We start from the raw sequence: 18,057 nt of genomic DNA on the forward strand, positions 1-18,057 counted from the left end.
CGGCGATCATAAAGAATTCGTGGAGTCAATGAGACGGAAAACGCCTTATAAAAATACTAATATAAAATTCTGATTCCATGTCCAGTGAGTCCAAGAAAGAAAGAGATGGTTAAGATTGTTCAAAAGTTCTAAATTGTATGTTTTCACCTAAAATGTTAAGCGTAAAAAGAAAATTGGATCGTCATCAGTAGGCTCACTGGAAAGAACAAGTATATCACCAAACCATAAGATCCAAAAGTGCAAAGTACATGTTCATACAATTTTAAATATGTGATAGTGAATGTAAATATCACATAAAGTAGGAGAGAAGGGCCTACTTTATGTGCTGACCTTGGGTGCTGTTTTTTATTCCTTTCCATTTTCATTTTTAAGTTCTGTGAATTTTCTTCGACTTTTAATTCTTAATTATTATTATTCAATTTGCAAAATAGTCACTCAAATACGCGAGAACTGTTTCCTCTAAACTGTTTCTTCCTTTTAAACTGTGGGTCGAGTGATCGCGACCCCCATGGGATCCACGGAACCTGCAGCAGGGGGTCACCAAAAATTTTAGCAGATTTGATATTTCTTTGACTTATTATAATAATTTTACAATAACCAAATATTTTTACACAATGTATCTGAAAATAGATAAAGATAAGACAATACAGACAAAGAAAATGCGAAAACGCATTTCGACTCATTCTTTTGTAGTATAAACGTTTATTTTACTTGCTTTGCACGTGACGCTGTCATTTCGTCTATTACTTATTTAAAGTTTTCATAGTATTCTATATCATAAAATTAGAAATTAAAAACTGCAGTAGTAAATTACAGTACAAGTGAAAAAACTGACAATTTCACTCATGCGTGTGTTGGATTTGCGCAATGCTTATGGAGTCCCGCAAAATTTTCGTAAATATTATGGGATCCTGAGGTCGCGAAAAAAATCTCAGTGATAAAAAAGGGTCGCGATTGAAAAAGTTTAAATATATCGTCAAAACATATCCAAAAGTGCAAAGTAAATGTTCATAAAATTTTTAATTTGAGATAATGAATGTAAATATCACAGAGAGTAGAAGAAAGCGATTGTCTCTGGCTACTGTTTTATAATCCTTAATCTATTAATTTTTTAAGTTATGGGAATTTGTTACGACTTTTAATACTTAATTGTTGTTGTTGAAATTTGCAACACAGCCACTCTAATACACCAGAACTATTTGCTGTAAACCACTATCATCATCATCATCATCATGTCTTATTTGTTTTGATCGTGCAATGGAAGTGTTCAAAATTTAAAATCACGCCGGATGTTCCTTTAATGATACGCACAGTTTCGTTTCCGTTTTCATTTTTTTTCTGAGTAAGCTATGAAGAATAGAATTATTTTCTGAAAAACTGCATGATATTAATTATGGCTGATTACTCGAAATTCCTTAAACAGTTTCAAAATTTGACTAAATTTCTAAGTGATGCAATCTGTATCCTTATGATTAGAACAGCCGATAAGAAAATTGGCCTGCAAAATTATGATAATGATGGTTGGTGGTTTCCGTATAGAAATCTTGAGCCTGGTAAATCGTGGGGTATGTGTGCTGATGACATCTTACAGGTACCAATTTTTTCTGATAAAGGGTTTAAATAATTCTCTCTCCGCTGAAATGTATGATTTGTTTCTAATAATTTATAATGGTGTTAATCCACAACGAAATCTCTTTATTAGAAACTTCTGTTCTCTGTAATTAACAGTTAAACTAGTGGCTTCATTTTGTCCCTCATATTTTTGCATATATGTGATATATTTTTAATAGCTATTGTTATGTATAATTATGATTCAAAAGAAAAGACTGAAACAAAAATCACTTAGTTTGATAGAAATAAAAATTTAGTGCTGTCAAATATTTTTCATGTTCATGGGCTCATGAACATGAGAAATGTTCATTTTATATCAGAAAATGCCGATATTAATTTCATATCAGTAAATGCTGTTATGAATTTGTTGAATGGAATGTGGAACATAATAAATGTGTGTACTAATTTCTTGATCAACTTGCTGTTATTGAAAAAAGTGTGCAGATGAGGGCACTTGCATGTACTCTCAAAGCCTTTGACTTTTCTTTCTTAATTTTTCAGTTTGAAAGTCAATTGCATATTTGCCTGCAGTGGTTCCGTGGTTCCCTGTATTGTTATGTTATAGTTTTTAAAAGGTTGACAAACTGATTTAATGGTGTTAGTGGCAGGAGCATAATTCTTAAGAAACAGGAAAAGGGTTTGATGAGTGTCGTGAGAAGGAGATGTAGAACACAGTCATGTTGTATTTTGCATTTCTGATTGTTATTTTTGTAAAAATTCATTTGTGTCCATGTTTTTATTTTTGATCATGAATTTTATACTGTGAAACATGATTTCATGAAAATACATATTGCATTTCGTTATCTTATTGCAAGTGATACAGCATCACTCCTGGATATATTAAGATAGTGTAAATTATCACTGAAAGCGGGGACGTAGCTAGAGTTTCCAGCGCCCGGGCACAACTGAAGAATTTGTGCCCCTTTCTGTGTGACAAGAATGGAAAATGTTTCATTAAAAAATTTCGTAGCATTAGTTTTCCGCCTCTTCGATGCTGTGCCCAGGGACAGATGTCCCCCCTTGCCTCACCCTAGCTATGCCACTGACTGAAAGATGTTGGAAGAATTTTTTGATGACAATTGTATCTGAAAATTATGACATCAGTTATTTAGCTGTTTCTGAGCTGAATTATTTTTTATAGGGTTACTTAAAACAATCTGTATTTCTATATAATACAAAGTCCAAAATCTGTCCATTGAATATGCAAAAATCTAAAATCTGAACCTTTGGATCACCAGCAACCTTTATTTTTTAAAATTTTTTTCATGGTGCATTTGATGGTGCTTGTTCATACTTCTATGTAATAAATGGTGTTTTGCAATTATGAGTCGTCATTCTTTCTTTTCTGTAAAATTTGCCAAATTGCACCAAGGTGGTTGCCTAAGTAACTAAACTAATATAATTCAGACTTAACTTTGTCAGTGTGTGATGGAAGCAAGACAAAATTTAGCAGAACAGCATGTAATCGGCAATGTAAATCGCGAAAAATCCGTCCAACCGTCTACCAAAGTAGTACCATTTTTATTTTTGATAATGAATTTTATACTGTGAAACATGATTTCATGAAAATACATATTGCATTTCGTTATCTTATTGCAAGTGATACAGCATCACTTCTGGATATATTAAGATAGTGTAAATTATCACTGAAAGCAGGGGCGTAGCTAGAGTTTCCAGCGCCCGGGCACAACTGAAGAATTTGTGCCCCTTTCTGTGTGACAAGAATAGAAAATGTTTCATTAAAAAATTTCGTAGCATCAGTTTGGCGCCCCTTGGATGCTGCACCCGGGGGCAGATGTCCCTCCTTGCCCCACCCTAGCTATGCACTGACTGAAAGATGTTGGAAGAATTTTTTGATGACAATTGTATCTGAATATTATGACTTAACTTTGTCAGTGTGTGATGGAAGCAAGACAAAATTTAGCAGAATAACATTGCGAACAGTGTATAATGAATGCTAGCTTAGCTTTATGATAATAGCCATGAATTTGAAGGTTTTCAGATATCACAAAGTAAAAGCAAAATATTCAGTTAATGTAATTTGTGAAGAAATATGGAGAAGTGGTAATAAATGAAAATGATGGAGACAATTACCCAGTCATTCAATCAAATAACACATGGCAAAATCTATAGTATGGTTTTAAATCCAGGAAATGTTGCTACTGATTGTGAAGAAAGTGACAGAGAGATTGTTGAAAATGAAAGATTTCGGTTGACAATTTAGCAGGAATTCTTGATATAGAAATTACAGGACTTGAACGATGGAACTTTGTAACTGAACAAGAAACTATTTATATCTATAGAATTAAAGAGAAAGATTAGTAGAATAAATGAAGCAAATTAAACAACTTACATTGAAAGAAATGTTTAAAGCAAACAAATAATTATTGAACCTTTTTTTTTAAAATTTTCTTTATCATAAATCACTATTTCATATTTTTAATAACTTTTACATGTCATCTCAACTAGATTTTAACTAATCTAATATCCAAAAAAATCCCAAATTTGGAATAGCTTAAGTCCCGACGAGTCTAGATCTCGGATCTGTGCTGTATTAGTATTACACATGCTTTAATAAGCTAAATAAACCTCACTGCTGCTACCCAGAATACAGATAGGGAAACATGTAAACAGATTCTTTGAATAAGTGGTATGTCATTTTCAGAAAATATTGTGATAAAGGTACATCACATAGATGCTTTAAACACCTTGAATTTCATATAATCTGTGTGACAGTGACACAGTCAGAAAAGTGCCATAAGAAATATATTTTTCTATTTAGGTTGAATGTAAAAATTAAAGGTTATGTGTATATTTGAATTTTTTCTGGGGACATTAATTTCAGATCTTATTTTAAAATAATACTAAAGGTATACTGTAAAGATTTTTATGAAATATTATTATTGATAAAGATATTTGAAAGTTGCTGGATAATTCAGATTTATCTGGTGAATTTTTTTTTTTGGGGGGGGGAGTTTCAAATTTTACCAAAAATTTTGTATGTATTCTAATTGACAAACCACTTTCTTTGTTTTTACAGCAAAACTGTATTCTTAGTACAGATACCCTATATTCATTTTTTTGTTTGTGAAATTTACTATATTTTGAACTGAATATCCTTATTTCAAACTATTTACTGTGCTCTAATATTATTATGAGGCATATTTTTTACTTTTCAGGCAAATGGATGTTCTGGAAAAATTCTTGGTATTGTCCATGTGTGTCATATTCAATACCATTTAAATGCACCTGCAGTAAAAAGAGTGATATTTCTTGCAGAAGTTGAGCAAATTTCAGAGGTAATGGTTTAAACATTTGACTGAATATTTTCTGAAATAAGTTTTTATTTCTTATTTATTTCATATTTATAACATTTATAAATTTTTATTCAGAATTTAAATTTTCTATCGGGAATTAAATAAGTGTGGTCAGAATTTTGGAGGAAAAGATGAAATATGCAGATATTTTTTAAATAGAAAAAATAAATAAATAAATAAATAAATAAAAAATAAAAAAAAATAATAATAATAATTTTCTAAAAGTGTGATGAATGATATATTCTAAATTATAAGAACATTATTAGTATAATGAAATGTGTAATCATATATGTGTGTAAAGCTTGTACCAGACTACATAAGAAATTTGAAATAAGAAAATGTTGCCTAATACGTTTAAATAAGAGTGCCTAATACTGGTGACTCTTTTCATGAGTCTGTTATTTTCCCTAGCTATGAATTATTCAAAAAGACTTTTAGATTGATAGTATTCATAGTATGTACTTTTACTTGGAATTTTAACTTGAGCCAATCAACACATAATCAATGTTTGCTTATCAGGACACTAACCAAGATAGCTAAAATTATTATCTTAAGATGCATGCTGTTGCTTGCTTAAATATTATTAGATATCTAGATGAATGACACTTTTGTATCATAATTGTGCTAGTTTCAGTATCTTTCTGCGTATCACTTGAAAAGTAATATAATGATGCTTGAATGTAGGTAAATTATTTCAGACATTAATTCACTTTATCAGTCATATCTGATCTGATTGGTATATATATAATTTTCTACTTCATGAACCATTTCACAATCTTACCAAAGTAGTTTCTATGTTTTCTTTCTCTCTCAATAAATATATAAGGTACTTCCTTATTATTATAGCCTTTGCTTTTTAAATTTCAAGTTGCTGCCAGATTTATTGCCAAGTTCATGTTTACTTCTCACATACACTTTGTGGCTGCCATGTTTCCACAATTGCTTTTAATATAGCATCAGAAGCATTTTGTCATCCCAAGGACTTCCACCGCATGAACGAGCAAGGTAAGACTCATAAGGATGGTGAATTGTCTTATTAATTTTTATTCTACCACTTAATGGCATGCCACAGTCTCTCAACATTTTGTGTATTAGCAGCTGTTTTGGGGGCAACAAAATGAATTCAGAGTTTACAAAATGTCTCTGACCTGCCTTGACTCATTCTTTTGTTTTATATATTTGCCAACAATTGAATAACTCGTCGATCTGTCTTTATACTTGTTTAATTATTTTGCCATAAGTATTGTCTTTTTTTTTTTTTTTTGGTTATCCCACAAAATATACTACCTTCCTAGTACTATTTTTACTGCTAGTACTGTGGAAGAACACTGATAGTACTATTCTTTTCCTTCTGAACAGATTTTTGTTAATGTTCACAATTTTTTTTAGGGCCACCTCTTGGCTTATTTGGTTGTCGACGTACCATATACACCTCTCTCATAAAACTTTTCCAGTCGATATTTGTGCTTTTGTAAAAACTGTGTTGCTTTTTCCATTATTTAATTAAGGCCAATTCCTTTGCTCAACAGTCAATAAATTATAAAGCTATTACAAACAGTATTCTAGAACCACTAAACCAATTGTCAAAACAAATGCATTTCTTTTATTTTCAGCTTTCCACATTGCACCTCCAAATGCTTTTACTGATATGTAGTCTTATTTAATGGTCATTTTCATATATTCAAATAAAAGTGAAATGCATCTTACATGAAACAAAGGCATTAAACATTTTCACCTTTGTTTGAGAAAATCAAAATACTTCAGCACATGAAATATTTGAGTCCTTTTCATGATGAGAATAATTATTGAGTGGTTAAGAATTGTTAACATTTGCTTGTATTTGAAACTTCTCATCATGAGAGTTGCTGGCCATTTGAAGATGGTTTGTGTTCATGATATTTTGAAAATTTTTGTACCATTTATGAAACAGGCCATAATAATAATGAAGTACCAGTGATTATTGTATATTTCCCTTTTTCCCCATATAAATTTTTCTTTTCATTAACTTATGATTATTTTTTTCCATTAAATTTTCTTCATGTTAATATGAATGCGAGATAATTTATCTCAATGCCATTTCCTATTTTAGGTAGATAATCCTCGCACTCTTTTCCATAATTAATACATCCAGTTCTTTTTCGGTTTAATCTAATTTCAAAGGTAATTAATCTAATTACTAGTAACTTTTCTATTTCGATATGATACTTATGTATTAGCACTATCACCTTAGCAGAAATCACCATATTAACAGAATGTGGCAGTTCTGGAAATCATGCAGCTAACGGCTCTTACTGTGCATGTAACAATTCTTCAGTTTTAACAAGTAATTTCTTTATTTTTGTGCATTTCTTTTTATTATTTTCAAAATTCTAATGATGTTTATAGACAAATCATGATTTTCTATCTAAAATACAGTGTTAATATTTTTAATTTCCACAGTTAAAAATGTTTTATGTAATGTGAAATTAAATAATTATACAGTCAAAAGTCGTTAATCCGGACTCGTCGGGACTTCGGCGATTCCGGATTACAGATCATCAGTTTAAATCTCATAAGATGGCATGCACAAATTCTAAAATTAAAAATATGAAACCGTATTTTAGGAAATAAAGAACAATTATGATCTAAAGGGTATCAAAATTTACAAAAAAAGAAGCTTAATATGTATTTGTTTACTTTATTAAACATTTCTTTCAATGTAAGTTGTTGCGTTTTATGTGATAATACTTTCTCTTTAATTCTATAAACAGACATAATTTCTTGTTCAGTTACAAAGTTCCGCTGCTCAAGTCCCGTAATTGCCGTGCCGAGAATACCGACTAACTTGTCAATCGAAATTTTTTTGTTTTCACTAACCTCTCTGTCACTTTCTTCATGTCTTTATCCATTTTTTGCAGCAATTCCACTTTTTGTTTGATGGACATCGAGACATACTTTCGTTTTGTAGATCCTTTGGGAGCTCCAGAATCGGAAATTGACATAATCGAAATTTCAAGTTTACTTTTATAAAATTGCACTTACAGTCTGCAAAAAATAATAAGCTGCATCCAATTCGAAGATTAAGGAATAACGCAAGCATCAACATTAACTGAAATACATAATTGTATAATTTTAGCTCATACCATCCGTTATACGTTAAACGTGCACGCGAAAACGTATTCTGCACTTGCGCACATGCATATGTGCATGCACGTAAAGGTCTTATGCGCACGCGTAAACGCCTATGCACATGTGTCAACGCGGCGCATGCGCAGAAAGTTTTTAGCTTTGAGGTCCGGATTATAGATCATTCCGGATTATGGGTGTCCGAATTAACAACTTTTGACTGTAGTAATGTGATTCATTTTCTGTTTAATGCAAATAATAAATTGACAAATATAGCTTATGCACTCCCAGTTATACATATTATTGATAAACAAAATTTGTCAACTTAATCATAGAATCAAAGCAAAAATAAAATTATTTAAACAAAGGAAATTTCCTATGAATTATAACTGATCAAACTTTGCAGTTTAAAGGTTTTAAAAAAGTTAAAATAAATTTATTACTAATTATCATTAAGACACATTTTTTCATAGAATATTTATTTAATATAATATTAATTCGTTCAAATGTCACATTTCTTGTTTCTGAAAGAGTGGAAAATGATTTTGCATCCAGCTAATGCACAAGTACTAATTATTTTATGTACGATTCTTTTTTATGTACGATTCCTTAACCTTTATTATTTTCTGAAGTTCAGGATGTAAATCATGATTGTACGAGGCGTATTCGGAAACTAAGTACTGTTTTGGAAAAAAAAATATAGTAAAACAATTTTTTCGAATCCAATTTTATTTTTACATGAAAATACATATCTTAAACTATTTTTCAACATAGTTTCCGACAGTGATCAAACACTTGTCATAGCGGGTGACCAGTTTTTGTATACCATCGTCAAAGAAACTTCCCACCAGTTTCGATAACCACGACTCCCCAGCATTTTTCGTGCCATCGTCAGATCCAAAGCGCTTGCCACCAAGCTCGCGCTTCATGTGCAGGAACGAGTGATAGTCGGACGGCGCCAAGTCCGGGCTGTACGGCGGGTGATCGAACTGCTCCCAATGAAACTGTCGAATTAACGATTGAGTGACACCAGCAGTATGGGGCCGAGCATTGTCATGGAGCAAAACAATTCCTTTACTGAGCATTCTTCTTCGTTTGTTTTGAATGGCATGCCTTAGTTTTGTTAAAGTCTCACAGTATCGTGCCGCATTAATGGTTTCACCTCTGGGAAGAAATTCAGTAAGCAAAACGCCTTTCCTATCCCAGAAGACAGTGCACATGATTTTTTGTGATGACATTTGTCACTTTGAACTTTTGTTTTTACGGAGAATGAGTGTGTCTCACTCCATCGATTGTTGTTTCTATTCGGGTGTGAAATGACACACCCATGTTTCATCACCTGTCACAATTTGGTTTAAAAAGTTTTCTCCCTCATCACTGTATCACGTGAGAAATGTCAGGACACTACCAAGTCGTTTTGTTTTGTGAACATCAGTGAGCATTTTTAGAAACCATCGGGAACACAGTTTGCGATAATTCAAGCGGTCAAACACAATTTCGAACAAAATAGTACGTGAAATTTGTGGAAATGCCTCTGAAAGAGTTGTCATTGTGAAGCGTCTGTTCTCATGAATTGCTTCATCAACTTTCCTTACCAAATCATCGGTGACAACAGAAGGCCAAAAACTCCGAGCCTCGGCATGGACATTTGTTCGACCTGCATTAAACATTCTTACCCACTTTCTCACCATTCCATCACTTATCGCGTATTCACCGTAAACTTCTGTCATTTGATGATAAATTTCGGCTGGTTTAACATTCCTCGCGTTCAAAAATTTAATCACGGCACGAATCTCACAGTCAGCGGGAGAACTAATTGTCTTAAACATATTGAATGTGCACAGCAAACTGAAAACACAACATAGAGCAACCAAAATGGCGACAATTGAAAGTCAGTGAACAAGAAAGACTAGTGCGCATGCGCGGGACGCCTACCACAGCGCTGCGACAGCACTAGAATGAAACGGTACTTTTTTTACGAATACGCTACGTACACTACTTAAAAAATTAAAGGAACAACTCTAAAAACTTGGGAAATATATGAAGTTCAATAGGAAAAAGTTATTGTTACAAGCCTTTAGAGATGCATATAAAAATGATAATGTGTGTTGTCATCCCTAATCAAAATGCAAGCTTTAAATTGATTTTCTATGCTTTCTATTACATTATCCAGCAGTTCCTGTGATAACCAAGGGATTTATAATAAATAGCGCCTTGAAGCTTCTGGTGAGTGCTAGATAGAGCTGCAGTGATGATAGTCAGCATTCTAGTGCCTCCCATACATGTTCTATCAGATTTAAATCCAAAGAATGCGAGCCGCTATATCCACTGGATTCTTTTATTCTCAAGATAATTATTTGGCTACTGGTGCAGCATGATCAGAATAATCAGAAGTAATGTCATCCATTAAGAAGAAGTTATTAAAAATTGCACCCCTAAAAACTTGACATAAGGCTCAAGAATCTCATTTTTATTTACATCCTGATCCACCTAATACAATTTTATAGTGTTGACTCACTCTCTAAATAAAAATGAAACTCATTAGCAAAGAAGAGTCACCTGCAGTCCGTGGTATTCCAATTGCAATGATCTCTTCACCACTGCAACTGAGTGTATTTTGCACTCACTTCCCTGCAATTTGGGCTGATGTCCTTCATCTACTTAAATTTTAGCAATCATTGCCAAATAATCTTGAGAGTCTTATGGCATATTTTTTACCTTGATTTTGTTTTCTGCTTACATTCCCAGTGTCTTTAAACCGTTTTCAGATTCTTGACATGACATTTTTGGCTATGTTTATATCTTTACAGACTGTGTCAGAGTCTGTTCTGCTTCAGTTCTCCCATTTGCATACTATTTCTCACAATCCATTTAATGCCTTCTCACTGGAATGTTCCACTCAGAACTGGCACTAGGCATTTTTCTCCTAAATTCTACATTTTTGCCATTCCAAGTTTGCTGCTTGATGCTTCTCTGAATTAAAAAAAAAAAAAAAATTGCTGCCCATAAATTCTCCTGCCGTCGCACTGGTTGAAACAGATTTGGCACTAGCCCCAGTTCCACCATCCTTGTGTAAAATTTTATCCAGCCACTGATACAATCCTTGAAGTTAGAGTTTGAAGCACTTGCAGTCCTTTGCATATGTACCAAAAGGGTAGGCACCAAAAAATTTAGATATTTCTGTGAATGAAGGTGAAAACCCTAATACAATTTTATAGTGTTGACTTTGGGCTACCAGACAACTACCTTTTATTGGACTACATAATAGAATTAACATAAAGCACCTTTTTACAGTTGTTCCTTTATTTTTTTCTTATCAGTGTATTTGGTGGCCACTGGATCAATTATATTATTGTACTATTTCCTAGAGCTCTAATATTAATTGGTTCTCAACTACTGAAATTGAGCTGATGTCTAAAACTGAATTGAAAGGAATGGAACCTGTAATACTTATGAAAACGTTGAAAGAAATATCCCAACCTTATTGCAGTTATTCTGAGTACAGTGTGAATGGTGCCATTGTAAGTCAGATGCAAGAGATTGACAATATGCCTAAATCTAGCTATGACATGCTGCTAGAATCAGCTGGTTTTACTTCTGAAGGTAAACTCATATTAATAAGTAAACTTTTTTTTAGTTAATAAATTAACACTGCAGCTTTTTATTATCAATGATAAATAAAAGAATATGTTATTTTTTCACTATGCATCTTCCGTGTTTTTTGGCACTTTTGAAAGAGAAACTGAAATCATTTGTACCATTCTGGGTACTATGTGTGAGCGTGTAAACAAAAATAATTAAACACACACTTCTCATTTCATTAAAATAATACCATCAAAATGCAAGACATGTACATTTACCAAGAATATAAATGATTGGTAAAAATTCATTCAAATTTCTTTGATAATGCTATAAGGTATTTCTCCTGACTTTTTAGCGTGCCTTCGTGGTGTAGTGGTCTCCATGCTGGGACAGGGCGAGGGGTCCGTGGTTTGATTCCCGGTGAGGGCATTGCTCATTTTTCATCTCACCTGCTTCTAAAAAATCCTAATGTCTCTACAGTGCCGCCTGAACTAAAAGGGTGTTGGATGATGATCCTCCACACACACGATTTGGCGATTGGGTGCCCTAAAAAAACCCCAGTCGCCCTTTAAAAGAGAGAGTATATAAGGTATTTCTCCCACCATCTTGGCATGCCTTCGTGGTGTGGTGGTCTGCACACTGAGCGCGTATTCCAGAGGTCGGCAGTTCAATTCCCGGCGAAGGTGTTTGCTCATTTTTTATCTCTCTGGCTTCAAAAAAAAAAAAAAAAAAAAAAAAAAAAAAAAAAAAAAAAAAAACCTAATGTCTCTACAATGCAACTGATATTAACTTGACAAAAAGCCAAAAAGTATTTTAGAGGATATGTCTGTCTTTGTACATGTTATATGTAGTGACAGTTTTTCATGTAATATGATGCATGATTAAGCTTTCACAAATTATCGTTTCTGTAGCACCTTCCATTGAATTAGATCTAATAAAGCAATATACACACAGATTTCTCATACTCATAGAAAATCTAATTGATTATAGAATAGAAATTACATGATGATATCAGCAGTGTAAAGATTTTGATGAATGCTAGATTGACGTTAGTGAAAGCATGCTTCCACTGTATTTCTCTTAGTTAGGATTCTGTTTGCTAATTCAGCTCTCTTATTGACTGAAGTAATTTTTATGTATGTACATGTATAAGAATCTTATGACAAGGATTAATTTTGAAATGATGCAGGTGAGAAAAATTTATTTAAGCATATTGTTGTAAATTTTGTGTATATGTAAATAGTTTTAGTGAAATTATGGTACTGTCCGAAAAGTAAGGTTACAGGGGCAAGTCTATTTAACATTGAAGTAAATGGCAGTTTCGCTAAATTAGTGAGATATCGTCGAGCTGACGAAGGTTTTGGCGACTAATTGTTGTAGACAAATTCGGTGAGAAATCGCCAAATATCACGAAACTTAGTGACATTTTGGTCCAGTCCCTGTACAACTGTAATTGATCCCTGCATGTAACTATAACCATATCTGGCCCTTATATGTAACTTTAAGCAAATATGCCTTTTGAGAATCGTAATTTTGGGAAATGGAAAGTACTAGAAATTTCCTAGCTGTTGGTGGAAAACTACGTAAGACTGGGGAAAGTATCTGCTAATAACTCATCGTAGTTGCAGGCCAGAAGAAAAGAAAAGATCAAAGATTATTTCTGAATTGTTTACTACAGCATTGAGCACTGAAAGATCTCACTGTGAACTGCACCTTTTAGATGTACTTTGCTTTGCATTGTGTTTAACATTCTTAGTTTGAAGTGTAATTACTGATTGTACTCTGTGATTCTGAAAAGAGCTGTACAAGTATTTTTGTGGAAAGTTTTAATTGTAAAGTGTTTTCTTTGGTAAAATAAATTTTATGAAGCTATCATTGATTCTGTGTGCATTCAATTCATTACGAACCCATATGCATGCAAGAATATTACTATTTTTAGGACAAAAAAGGAGAAATAAGCAAGTTAAAAAGAAGAATTAAGGGCCTATTATAAATCACAACTTATATATCTTATCTGTTCTTATATTATTTTACCTTTCTCTCTCTTCCCCCCAAAACATTTTTTCACTTAAACAGGATGCAGTAGTTATGTTCATGCATGTGTATGTAACATTTGTTTAATTTTTATTTTATATGCTTTATATGTAATACTTTGCATGTGAAATTATATTATATAATATCTGAATATGTCCATGTGTTATATAATTTTTCTTTGCTTTTAGAATCCATTGATTCTTAATTATGAAGTGGGATACATTTTTATGAATGTATTTTAAATATATTTTCCACATCATAAATTTGAAGTTAAATTTATATTTTATGATTATGTGATATTTGATTTGTTTTGTTAAATCTTGATTATCATTCATAAAAACTGAAGAAAAAATAAATAAAATTAAATTGCTGAACTCTAATGCAGATTTTTTTGTAGGAGGTGGCTGTTGCTAAGATATTAACAACTGAATTTTTATGAAATGCATAAAATTTTAATATAAACTGAATTATTTTGAAAATTTGTTGAAATAATTGCTTGCTTATGAAACTTTATATTATAGTGGAAATGCTGTTGCCAAATACGAGACCTTCTCTTAATTTTTATATTTTGATTAAAAGTTTACATATTTGTTAATATTTTAATTTTCAGGACAAGCTTTGATTTACTATGACTTTATGTGCCATGTATATCCTTGCGAAACTATGAATGTACATTCTTTTAAGAATTACATGAGATCCTTTAACTGGGGAGAGGAAGAACTGATAGCAGAAAAGAACATTAAATCATTATTTAGGTATGCGAAATTTCTGAATTTTATAAATTTATAATAAATTTTAATGGTTACATTAAAAAAATTATGCCTTCCCATTTTTTAAATATTTGTTTATTAGCATTCATTTCTTACACTTTTTGAGATGCAAAGGTATGAAAGAAAAGCATGTGTATAAAGTACACTGTATTTTGCAGGATTTTTAAAATGCTGCTTTTCAGGTGTCTACAACTTAGACAGGTATTCGAAGTTTCAAAACATTTGTAGATTTTCATAAAAATAAGTAAAATTATTAGACTAAATGAGCTATTAGTCTCAAAATGTGATTTTTCTGGAGTCCACTGTAAATGTGTTGTTTAATTTTTCATTCAAGTCTGTTGCCATTTAGAAAAATGTAAGATATTTTTCTTTCATATTTAATTTGTCTGCAACTGATAAACAAACTGTTTAAATAAGAATGCATTTAATTTATGATACATTTAATTAAAAACATTAACTATCTTTATTTATTTTATTTTTTAATCTGATTAGTTTAAATGAAAATTCTTTAATTCATGATATATCTAATGAAAGCATTAAAGATTTTCATAGAATTACATTACATATTTTTTTTACTTTTTAAATATTCAAAAGATATATAATGTTCCCATGTTGATCTAAATGCATAATCATCTAATATGCTTTATTTTTTTTTTTTTTTTATTCGGACCATCTCTGTTGATAACCTTTTGCTAAAAAACTTTTTAAACTTTAAAAGAATCTGTTCAGGTGAATGTTAAAATCTGAACCCTCTCAGGTTTTAATTTTTTTAAATTATGAAAATTTAATTGTGTAATACTCGAAGCTCAAAATTTTGGTCATATTAACTATTTTATGTACCTGAAGTGAGCATATGATGACCAGGTAAATTAAACTGACAACAGAGCTGGAAACACTTCTATTTTCTCAATTCATTTCTCAATTTTTAACTTATCTGATTAAGATCATCTCTTGCATATGTACTTTTAGAAGAATTGGTAAGCACTAAATATTGAAGGAAAGGAAAAGACTATAAAAATTTTTTGATGATGAAAAGTAAATAAATAAAAAAATTGCCAATGCTGTGTCATACTTTAATTAAACTTAAAACAATGTAAATTCTGTTTTTCTAGTAACTTTCAGCAGCATAACCTTTCAGATTAATTAAAATTTTTCTGTTCTAATACAGCAGTTTATGATGGTTAATATGGAAAGTCAGTATTTAAATTTCGCCTTACATTTCTAAATATTATATTATTAATTTATTCTTTCTATTGTATGCATATTTACTCTTAATTTTGTTTATATCAGGTTTAATAGCACTCTGATAAATGTATAAATTTTCAGAAATTGCAATATTGAAGAAATTAGTGAAAAGACATAAAGTAAAATTTAGAATTAATAAAATATTTATTTATTTGATGTGTGAAATTTATCATATTAGAACTAGCTTTTTAATACAAAGTATACATTATAAAAGGACCTCAAAACAAATTTGTTAATTTGGAATTTTTTGAAGGCGTGACACTGCATGATGGAAAAAACTTCTGTTTTTTAACATAACAGATTAGCAGTTGTATAATAATTAATTCCCAGATTATTCTGAACTATTGTGCACCAGTATTGGGGGTCTGGTTAGCATGTTTGGCTCTTGATCTCCACCATTGTCTTGGCTCCATCCCATTTTGATGAAATCCTCGTGGGATATTCTGAACATTAATGCTTTCTGGGTAATCTTCTGTTATCAGGACCAGACTCAGATATATATGAATGCACATAGGTATGAATGTATGTGTGTAGGCACACATATGCATATGTATGTGCACACAATAAACACTTGTATGCAAATAGTATTCCTTTCCGCCCTATTGTATCAAATTTAGGTACTGCCTCATATCCATTAGCTAAATATTTATTTTCTAGCTTTTCAACTCTATTAGACAGTAACATTTACACCATAAAAAATTCAATAGAGTTTGTAAAAAAGGTTAAAAACATTTCTCCTAGAAATTTACTCATGGTTTCTTTTGATGTAAAATCATTATTCACCAATGTTCCAGTGGAGAGTGCATTAAGATGTCTAGAAACCAGACTTCGCGAATTTCATTTCTCTTGCATTGAAAATTGATGAGCTAATTTCTCTCACTCAACTCTTTTTGAAACAAACACTTTTTGTTTTTCCAAAATAAGTATTACAAGCAAACTGAGAGATTAGCCATGGGAAGCCCCCTCAGTCCCATCCTGGCTGATATCTACATGCATTATTATGAATGAAAATTGTTTGAAACTTTAAACTTCCCAGTATGGTTCTGCTACATAGACGATACTTTTACTATGTTTGAAGGTAATAAAGATGATTTAAATAAAGTTCTTTCAACAATGAATTCTATTGATCCTGCTATTCAGTTCACTTTTGAACTTGAGACTTGCAATTCTCCTCCATTTCTCGACATTTTGGTCACACGTAACACATCCAACTTCAGTACTACAATTTGCCGTAAACCTTCATCGGTTTGCCTTCCACCACACTTTAAATCATGTCATCCGACTAAACAAAAGTTAACTTAATTTTATTCCTATGTTTTCCGTGCTCTTCAAGTTTGCTCCTCCAAACTGTCCCCTGATGAAGAACTAAATTATTTAAAAGCAATAGCTATTGACAGGGGCTTTTAACCCAACATTATTAATCAAGCAGTTAAAAAATTCTCATCTCAACACACTATAAGGCACACTCTTGTTTTAGGAGATTATACAAATTCTGTTGTCATTCCCTTCTTTCCATGCACATATTTTGCACATATTTTGCAGAAATTTAACTTTCGGGTTATTTATTCTCCCATCAATAAAATTCCGAGTTCCATACTCAAGGACCCCATTCCGGATATGAATTCCTGGGGTGTTTATAGGATTCCTTGCCAATGTGGTTTAATTTACATTGGCCAAACTAAGAGAGCCTTAAAATTTCATGTCAAGGAAAATGAGCCATATGTTAGAAAAAAGGAAACACAGAAGTCATCGGTTGCCCAACATTGTTGGTCCCAAAATCACATTTTCAATTTTTCTGCTGCCAAAATTATTCAAAAAACATCTTCCATTGGAGAACTGGATTTTCTAGAGGCATTTCACATTCAAAAAAATCTTTCTGTTCTAGTTAACGATCCTTATTCCAATCCATCTTTGCCTTTGGCCTTTAAAGAAATTATGTTTTAGTTCTGGTTTCAACAACAGATGGCGCCACTAGTTTATTTTCTGTCCAAGCTTTCTTATCTTATCTAATCATTATATCCTATCTCCTTCATTTGCACTTTTTGCAGCTGAGGATGGTGGTTCGGTAAAACCATCGAAACTAGTCCTGTGAAAATTTGAAAATATAACGCTGATTTTTGTTTGACTTCTGAATTAGTATTTGTTCGGCGTGTTATTGTGTCTTAAGATAACTTAGCTTTAATTTTAAAAAAAAACTGGAAGGCTTTCAGATTTTACATTACGCCCAAAGGAACTGTTTTTTTAACCTTTTGTGTGTTACTATTATTTATTAAATATCATGTTCTTTGCACTGAAACCATAAAATTCAATTCATCAGCAATATCATAAAATAATTTTAAAATGACCATATCCAGGGTTCGTAGCGGTCCTTATAAGTGCTTATATTTGAAAAT

At 31.8% G+C, this 18,057-nt stretch overlaps 1 protein-coding gene across 5 annotated transcripts in view; it reads left to right on the forward strand.

Annotated features, from left to right (window-relative positions):
* The first annotated feature begins 1,235 nt into the window (after positions 1-1,235).
* The window catches only part of LOC118198953 (uncharacterized), a 76,812-nt gene continuing 59,990 nt past the window's right edge, over positions 1,236-18,057 (forward strand). For 3 of the 5 annotated variants that reach the window (XM_035370734.2, XM_035370736.2, XM_035370735.2), the window contains exons 1-4: positions 1,236-1,591; positions 4,791-4,910; positions 11,402-11,636; positions 14,260-14,404. In XM_035370734.2, the coding sequence (XP_035226625.2) occupies positions 1,382-1,591; positions 4,791-4,910; positions 11,402-11,636; positions 14,260-14,404 (710 nt within the window). In that variant the 5' untranslated portion in view covers positions 1,236-1,381. The remainder of the gene's footprint in view (positions 1,592-4,790; positions 4,911-11,401; positions 11,637-14,259; positions 14,405-18,057) is intronic. The other 2 variants (XM_035370732.2, XM_035370733.2) reach the window with 1 other exon arrangement.

The sequence above is a fragment of the Stegodyphus dumicola genome, chromosome 3, assembly GCF_044657685.1.
Source record: "Stegodyphus dumicola isolate Sdum_Otavi_A_Nest chromosome 3, ASM4465768v1".
Taxonomy (NCBI): domain Eukaryota; kingdom Metazoa; phylum Arthropoda; class Arachnida; order Araneae; family Eresidae; genus Stegodyphus; species Stegodyphus dumicola.